Here is a 9,726-nt window from a genome sequence, read left to right on the forward strand (position 1 = left end):
AGAAATGAGGCATGTCGGCAGTTTAGAACAGATTAAAACACTATATACTGCACGGTTTGTCGAGCCACGGCTGTTGCAAACAACGACATTATGAACACAGTAACAATCCACATATGCAAGGACATGATTCCTCAATAGACAGTCGAGAAAGAAGCTTTCAGAGCAATAATTAAAACAGTGGATTCCTGGTATGTCTTACAGGGCGAAAATACTTCATGTTAGTCCCTATTTCAACATTAAAAGCAAGTGGAGATATTTAAAGTCATCCACTTTTCTACAACAGACCTGTGGTCAAGTTGTACAGTGGAGTTTGCAAACATCGTTTGAGCTAAGGGTAATTGTATAATACTTCAATATTAAATAAACAATAAAAACTGTATTTTTTGCAACTGTTTAACGTGTACTGATTCCATCATATATTGTGTCATTTTGTGAAGCCAAGCAAAGCTTATAGTACTCCAAACCTTCACTATATACATAGTGAAATAAAAACTTTTTATATTCTATGTGCTTATAACAGTAGAATAAGCCACAGACATACACCGATCAGCCATAACATTAAAACCACCTCCTTGTTTCTACACTAACTGCCCACTGTTTATCAGCTCCACTTATCATATAGAAGCACTTTGTAGTTCTACAATTACTGACTGTAGTCCATCTGTTTCTCTGCACACCTTTTTAGCCTGCTTTCACCCTGTTCTTCAATGGTCAGGACCCCCACAGAGCAGGTATTATTTGGGTGGTGGATCATTCTCAGCACTGCAGTGACACTGACATGGTGGTGGTGTGTTAGTGTGTGTTGTGCTGGTATGAGTGGATCAGACACAGCAGCGCTGCTGGAGTTTTTAAATACCGTGTCCACTCACTGTCCACTCTATTAGACACTCCTACCTAGTTGGTCCACCTTGTATATGTAAAGTCAGAGACGATCGCTCATCTATCACTGCTGGTTGAGTTGGTCATCTTCTAGACGTTCATCAGTGGTCACAGGACGCTGCCCACAGGGCGCTGTTGGCAGTTTATTTCTGGTTGGTGGACTATTCTCAGTCCAGCAGGGACAGTGTGGTGTTTAAACACTCCATCAGTGCTGCTGTGTCTTATCCACTCATACCAGCACAACACACACTAACACACCACCACCATGTTAGTGTCACTGCAGTGCTGAGAATGATCCACCACCCAAATAATACCTGCTCTGTGGTGGTCCTGTGGGGGTCCTGACCATTGAAGAACAGATGGACTAGAGTCAGTAATTGTAGAACTACAAAGTGCTCCTATATGGTAAGTGGAGCTGATAAAATAGACAGTGAGTGTAGAAACAAGGAGGTGGTTTTAATGTTATGACTGATCCCACACAGTGTGTGTGTGTGTGTGTGTGTGTGTGTGTGTGTGTGTGTGTGTGAGAGACCCTCCTCTGTGCTATCACTTACACCTCTGAACCGCTTCAGAAGGAGGAGCTCCTTTACCGGAAGTAAATACTAAATCTCAGATTTCTCCCGTGGCACTTGCACAGCTCTCTATTCAGCAATGCGCTGGGAGAAATTATATTTCAACTTTCTTCTTTTTTATTTGCAGTTTTTAGGATGTGTAGTTTATTCCAGAGCGAAGGTGGGCCCGAAAGTAACGGATAAGGTGAGTGTGGTTCTCAGGCTGATCTGTCTGAATGCTGATGCTGAGGTGTGATTTAACTGAGGAATGAAACTAAATAAACACGCTTTTATTGAACACACTCTTCTTTTAGCGATATTTAGTAAAATATTAACATTTCTTGTAAATAAAGGTCGGGTTTAAGTCATCGTTCTGCTTTAAATGCTGTACACAACCCTACTGTTATACAGCTGTGTGTGTTAGTCTAATGTAACGTTAACAGCATATGAGCTAATTCTAAGAGGTTAAGCGTCCTGCGAATAGGTTCTAATCTTAAACATATAAACGACATTATTTATAATATTTAATAATAAAGAACGACAGCTGGACCAAACCTGAACATCTGTGGCTGTTCTCTACACAAACATCTGCAGCAGAAACCTCAAACCATGAAAGCATAGCGGTCACACACATGCACCATCCTAATAAACACTACCCTACTAAATAGTATGCTTTATGATGTTCTGTCTATGGTCTCGTACTAATACTATTTAGTGCGTTAGTGTGCATACATACCATTTAGTACGTGTGCATGTATTGATCTGTGAAATTTATTACTCATTTAACAATTGAGTTATGAATAAATGTAGTTAATATGTTAATGTATGATTAAAGGAATGTTAATAAAAGCAAATAAGAATAAGTAAAAAAGAATATTATAATAAGAATGTAATATATTAATAAAAATAATAAGAAATGTTTTAGTACTTCAAGAAGGCAGTGTTTGTTTGTTTGTTTGTTTGTTTGTTTATTAGGATTTTAACGTCATGTTTTACACTTTGGTTACATTCATGACAGAACCGGTAGTTACTCGTTACACAAGATTCATCAGTTCACAAGTCTCAACGTCAAACACAGTCATGGACAATTTTGTATCTCCAATTCACCTCACTTGCACGTCTTTGGACTGTGGGAGGAAACCGGAGCAACTGGAGGAAACCCACGCAGACACGGGGAGAACATGCAAACTCCACACAGAAAGGACCCGGACCGCCCCACTTGGGGATCTAACCCAGGACCTTCTTGCTGTGAGGTGACAGTGCTACCTACTGAGACCCGAAGAAGGCAGTGTAAATCAAAATATTTTAATAAGAATAAAATATTGTAATGTATTGATAAAATAATACAAATAAAGTGCGTAAATAAGACAATATTTTAATAAAAATGCTAATTATTAAGACTGCAAACCGTTGCTTTCTAATGTAGCGTATTCAGGAAAGGATTTTTTTTTAAAGTGGTTATGTGTTGTAAAGGCATTACAAACTATTACATCCAGTGGTAGCGGTCAAGGTACTGAATTAGTACTGAAGGTTGATGGTTTAAGCCCAAACCTGCCAAGTTGCCACTGTTGGGTCATTAAACAAGGCCCGTAACCCTCAATTGCTTGTATTGAACATGGCCAAAACTGTAGATGTAAATTAGATAGTATCTATATCATATAGACAATATACACTGACAATGGGCACGGTGGTAACTGGGTAGCACTGTCGCCTCACAGCAAGAAGGTCCTGGGTTCAATCCCCAGGTGGGGCGATCCTGGTCCTCTCTGTGTGAAGTTTGCATGTTCTCCCCGTGTCTGTGTGGGTTTCCTCCGGGTGCTCCGGTTTCCTCCCACAGTCCAAAGACATGCAAGTGAGGTGAATTGGAGACACTAAATTGTCCATGACTGTGTTTGATATAACCTTGTGAACTGATGAATCTTGTGTAATGAGTAACTACCGTTCCTGTCATGAATGTAACCAAAGTGTAAAACATGACAATAAAATCCTAATAAACAAACAAACAATACACTGACAATGTAATGTTGTTCTATTTAAGATTTCATATTTTTCATTTTGTTAAAAAGGCGTAGAAACTCTTCATAACTGAATACTGTATTTGCTTTATTATTTAGTTAGTGTTGCAGATTTAACAAGAAATATAAATTTTTTTTATTTATGCGTTTTATTTCACTAATGTTAAAGAAAAATATTATTTTACCCTATAAGTATTAATACATAATCAGTTACTACTTCAAAACCCAGTTCTAGCTGGTTTACACCAGTTCCTTTGTTCTAGCTAAGAAATCTCTTTTAACAGTGGAATCTTCCACTGTCCTACAAGGTCACCAACAAGTATAAAAAGATGTTTGTTATAATTATCGTTATCACATCCTCAGAGCCTCTGTGCAAGACTAGGCTGGTGTGATCCTTCTCTGCAGACAAGAATAAAACTTTTAAACTCACAAACCTGTCTTTGAGGGAGTTTATTAAGGGTTTTTGTACCACACTAATTATAATAATTATCCTCCATGAATTTAGGAATATTACCATCCTATTTTCTTAATCAAAACACTCACGGTATCAGGTACACCCATCTGGTACAGACATTTATTGTTATATATATATATATATATATATATATATATATATATATATATATATATATATATATATATATATATATATATATATATATATTGTTTATGCATTTTCTCCCTTTTTCTCCTGACTTTAACACGGCCAATTGCTCGATTGCGTCATCCTCTCCACCAATGCCGATCCCTGCTCTGATTGAGGAGAATGAATCTAACCCACGCCCCCTCCGACACGTGGGCAGCAGCCATATGCATTTTGTCACCTACACTTTGACGAGTGCAGTGCAGCTCAGCACTGTGTACGGAGAGACACACCCTGACAGCACTCTTCCCGTCTCTGTGCAGGCACCATCAATCAGCATTAGTTATGAGAGAGACCCTATCCGGCTTAATATCCCACCCCTATATGAACAACAGGCCAATCGTTTACGTGGCTGCTCAGCCCAGCCGGCAGGCAGAGCTGAGATTCGATACGATGTATTTGAGATCCCAACTCTGGTTCCAGTGTGTGTTTTACCGCTGCGCCACCTGAGCGGCTCTGGTGTTCAGCGTGTGTTTTATTTATTGGTTAATTTTTTAAGCTACACCTACAATACAGAAAGACTTTGTGGGTATACAGTTACAGGAACATTAACACACATTGTGCATGAAAAAATAAAATGGTTTTAATTTCTAACTGTACACCAGTAAGTTGCTGTATTCAAAATCCCAACAACTAGGGTACTTTACTACTAATCAGAAGGTTGCTGGTTTAACCACTGCCAGGTTGCCACTGTTGGCCCCTTGACCAAGACCCAAAAGCCCTAGTTTCATGGATGGTTCTTGGTCAAAATTGCGAGTTGCTTTGGATAAAAGCATGTGCTATGTGCTGTACATGTAAATGTTAGGTGGTTACACCAGTAAGAGTGACACTAAAGACAACTGTGACACTGTGCTGTATTCTCTTGAGTTGGTAAAAGACTCGGAACAGGCTTCGCCAGGGTCGACCAAAGAAGTTGAGTCCACGTGTTCGGCGTCATATCCAGAGGTTGGCTTTAAAAAATAGACACATGAGTGCTGCCAGCATTGCTGCAGAGGTTGAAGATGTGGGAGGTCAGCCTGTCAGTGCTCAGACCATATGCAACATACTGCATCAACTCGGTCTGCATGGTCGTCATCCCAGAAGGAAGCTGACGCACAAGAAAGCCCGCAAACAGTTTGCTGAAAACAAGCAGTCCAAGAACATGGATTACTGGAATGCCCTGTGGTCTGACGAGACCAAGATAAACTTGTTTGGCTCAGATGGTGTCCAGCATGTGTGGCGGCGCCCTGGTGAGAAGTACCAAGACAACTGTATCTTGCCTACAGTCAAGCATGGTGGTGGTAGCATCATGGTCTTGGGCTGCATGAGTGTTGCTGGCACTGGGGAGCTGCAGTTCATTGAGGGAAACATGAATTCCAATATGTACTGTGACATTCTGAAACAGAGCATGATCCCCTCCCTTCGAAAACTACTCACTTTTGTGATACACTGTATATCAGTACTTTTTTAAAGGGCTTAATAAGATTTAAAGTGATTGTATTTCTTTTAGATTCATTAGATTAATATGGTATCATGTGCTGGCTCTTCCATATTGCTTGTTGCAGGTGTTTTTCGACATCACTGTAGGCGGGCACGAGGTCGGGAGGATTGTAATCGGCCTTTTTGGAGAGGTTGTACCTAAGACAGTGAAGAACTTTGTCACACTCGCCTCTGGAGAGGTAACTCTGCAACTTTGTTTTTAAACATTTCTATGAAAGCATGACTGGTGATTTCCTGAGATAGGAGTGGGTGTAAGATCTTGCACAGTGATGTAACTGCCAGTTTTGTGCTAACCACTCCTTCTGCAGTTTAACCTGTGCAAGAGCCTGCACTCCTCTCATCTCACGCCGTCAGGCTCAGCAATTCTTAGTGGCAAGTCATGGCTGGTGTAAATTGGCACAAAACCTGTCACTTTCACTCTGCAGATCCAACCTCTACAGAGTTATACAGGTGACTTCATTATATGTTGGTCCCTAGTGGGCATTTCTGGGCCAAATTTCTGTTATGTGGCTTTAGGAGTAGCATCAAGCTTGTGCACTGCTTAATTAAATTCTCATGAGCCTATTTATCAAAATAGCAAAATCCATGATGAATACAGCTTAAATCTTCTTCTTCTTCTTTGGCTGCTCTTGTTTAGAGGACGTCACAGTGGATCTTTCATCTCCATCCTGCCCTGTCCTTAACATCATCCTCTATTACCCCAACCACCTGCATGTCTTCTCTCACCGCATCCATAAACCTCCTTTTTAGCCTTCCTCTCCTCCTACTGCCTGGTCCTTAGTTCCCCTCCCCTGACAGAACTTTCTTCCCTCCTCTGCACATGCCAAAACCATTTCAATTTGGCCTCCCTAACTTTGTTTTAAAAACATCCAACCTGCACTGTTCCTGTAATAAAATTGCTTTTAGTCTTATCCATCCTCACCACTTCTTTTAAATTAAAGACATATTTACTTTAAGAGGTTTTCCCATGATTCAGTGTCTGATTAGAATGAACTTCTGACATTCTTTGTGTTGCATATTGAATGGGGAAAAAGGAAGCATGACCCACTGTTTGGTAGTCAACTGTTTTTGGCATTGCATGTCCCCCTCAGTTCATGCTGCCAATGATAATTTTTCCTTGTTCCCTCTAGTGTCATTGTAAATTGCCAACTGTTTTTTGCCAATATTAAGTAAATAATTTGGAAACTTTTTGCTACCAATATGAATAGAGTGGTAATTGTACCTAAAGTATTTTTTTACCCTAGAAAGGATATGGATACAAGGGAAGCAAGTTTCATCGTGTCATCAAAGACTTTCTGGTTCAGGGAGGTGATTTCACAGCTGGAGATGGAACCGGAGGTAATGCTTTTACTTAGTTTCGTTTTTGTGTACGCCAATGTTTATCTTACACAACTGCTGTTTGTGCTGTAGGTAAGAGCATCTACGGTAAAACATTTCCAGATGAGAACTTCAGGCTAAAGCACCAGGGTACGGGCTGGGTCAGCATGGCTAATGCAGGCGCCGACACCAACGGCTCCCAGTTTTTCATCACTTTAGCTCGTGCTCCTTGGCTGGATGGAAAGCATGTCGTCTTCGGCAAGGTCTTGGAAGGCATGGTATGTCTGTGCACTGGTTAATACATTGAAAATAAAGAGCAATCATTATTTTTCTCTTGAGTGTTTTATGAAGTTTGAGCAATTATGTATCTCTTTCTCTCTTCTCAGACTGTAGTTCACACTATTGAGCTTCAGGACACGAATGACAGGAACCTGCCCTACACAGAGTGTGTTATAGTGAACAGTGGGAGGATTGTGGTCAAGGAGCCTTTTGTCGTAGAAGTGGAAGGTTGGTAGTTTGGCACGCCAGAGCATCTGTGGACCTCATTTACCTCCCACCAGCATTTAAAATGTTATTATTGAATTATTAAATATGTTCTCCACCATTATAATAAAACCTTGGGACAGCTATTGGAATTGGTTCAATGCTCACTTAAACATTAATAATAGAGCAGCATGGTGGTATAGCAGGTAGTGTTGGTGCCCCAACTTCGTAGTTTGAGTTTTAATGCAATTACTGTCAGCTCACTTAGAAACACTGATTGCAGAGCTTGATTATATTGACCAGAGATGAAGTTCAAACCTGAGTCATCAGAATCTTGAATTTGTGACATTTATACCACCTGCTACAGCTCTGCTTTTTTTTTTGAGCTATAGTGTAAAAAGTAGTTTTATTGTTTTAAGTCACAAATGCTTTACATTGAAGGATTTCTGAACAGCCCTTCAACTTCTGTTGTATTTAAATATTGAGCAAATACCTTTTTTTGTCAGAAATCTGTAGTAATCACTATTCACTGAAAATGTTAAGTTAAAAAAAAATAAACAATTCATTTTGTTAAGCACAGCAAAACCTGACAGTCATTAGTCAACAATTATTCAAACATTAAAACACATTACTGAGTTTTGTCAGCAAGGCTTTGGGCTTTAGATAATTCAAAATCTGTTTACTGTAGCGAATGTCCTAGTAATGTGGAACCATAATGTGAACATATCTGGATACGCCTTCAAAATATCCTTTTCATTTCCCTTGAGAAATTGTTACATACATGTTTACATTTGATGGGATTAACATGCAGCTTGTTCCCAGAGGCTCCGTATCGATATGAACCACCTTCCCTGGTTTTAATAATTTGTTATTAATAGAGCTCCTGTTTATGATGTAACTACCGTATGTTTGCAAATGCTTAATAATAATACTATTTTCCCTGCTCTAAACAGAAATTTATCATTACAAACGAAGCACTGTTTCAAGAGAGATGTATTTGTTAAAAGTTTTCATAATTCACCATGACTTAGGTTTTTAAGTTCTAGGTCACCACCATTAGAAAAAGCCATTCTGATTAAATTATGAGTGTCAGGATCAGTACTGGGCTGAGGAATGTTTATAAATTTTATCGTCATATGTGTTGACTTGCACAACACCGATTATTAGACAGTATTGTTATTGGTATTGAGTGATATGAAAGTAACATATTCAGTATACATACGTTAAATAAAAAGTCCTGGGGACCAACAAACTCATAGTGATCCATTAAAATATAAAACACATCACAGAGTTTCATATCAACAAGTTATTTATGGGTAACAAAGAATGGTGGCAGTGATGAAGAACAGTAAGATCTAGAACTAGATCCTTTCCTTTTTAAAGGAAAATTCAATCCAATCTTACTATTGTTTACTTTTAAGAACTTTATGTAATGCATGTATCATGTATACGGAATAATTGTGTCCTGCAGTATGTGTTATTACCTACCTAAAATTTATGTTATATGTCTAGCTTGGTTTGTTTGAAATAAAATGCTGTGGTTAATATGCATTAAAATAATATATGACAACAAGCATATGGTAGGCTTTTATAATATCACATTGAACTGTAATATACAGTAGATGATTTATATTATTTTTATTACTCTGTGTACACCTTAATCGTTCTTATTTGTGGTACATCAGATTTGTAAAACACATCATGTGATGACTGGGACATCGACTCGTGCCAAATATTTTTTACATACCTGCCAAGTTATTATACTCGCATCTCAGGATTTAGAAGTTGAGCGAAATTCTTTCCTGTTTACAGTTATACAAACAGGTGAGTGATTGTGGGAAAACTGAATTAACTGAATGTGCTGTGCCAAAAAAATATTCTTGACAGTATTGTGAGATGCAATTTAGATTAGGACATATTGAAGACATGGATTGTGTTTTTTAAGAGTATATTAAAGTAAACAGAGTGGAGTCTTTACTGTATATTAAGCTGATGCAATATTTTACCACTGTTTATGTATATCATGGTTATTCACTGTTTTATTGTTTCATTTTAAGCTGTCCATTATTACCTGAGATTTCGTGAAGCATCTGTAATAAACTAGTTCACTGTAATAATGACTTATTTGCCATTTTGTTATGCATTTTGTTTAATGATCAATATATTAAACATATTATTTTACAAGTACTTAAACATTGATAAGAAAAGGCTAAACACTGTAAATTGAATATGGTCAAAGATGGTATAGATGGTCAAATAAAGCAGGTATTTTTAAAGCATTCTTTTGTTTTACTTATTTAGGGATCAATATTGGATGTTTTTCTATTTCATATCACTATCAAATTGGCTCTTAATGTGC

The 9,726-nt window shown here is 38.3% G+C and overlaps 1 protein-coding gene across 1 annotated transcript; it reads left to right on the plus strand.

The window, feature by feature from the left end:
- Positions 1 to 1,504: 1,504 nt before the first annotated feature.
- ppic (peptidylprolyl isomerase C) lies at positions 1,505 to 9,484 on the plus strand. The gene is made up of 5 exons (XM_062998312.1): positions 1,505 to 1,635; positions 5,633 to 5,746; positions 6,812 to 6,905; positions 6,978 to 7,162; positions 7,271 to 9,484. Exons 1-5 carry the CDS (start codon positions 1,531 to 1,533, stop codon positions 7,397 to 7,399), a joined length of 627 nt encoding a protein of 208 aa, XP_062854382.1. The 5' UTR covers positions 1,505 to 1,530; the 3' UTR covers positions 7,400 to 9,484.
- The last annotated feature ends 242 nt before the right edge of the window (positions 9,485 to 9,726 follow it).

The sequence above is a fragment of the Trichomycterus rosablanca genome, chromosome 7, assembly GCF_030014385.1.
Source record: "Trichomycterus rosablanca isolate fTriRos1 chromosome 7, fTriRos1.hap1, whole genome shotgun sequence".
Classification (NCBI taxonomy): domain Eukaryota; kingdom Metazoa; phylum Chordata; class Actinopteri; order Siluriformes; family Trichomycteridae; genus Trichomycterus; species Trichomycterus rosablanca.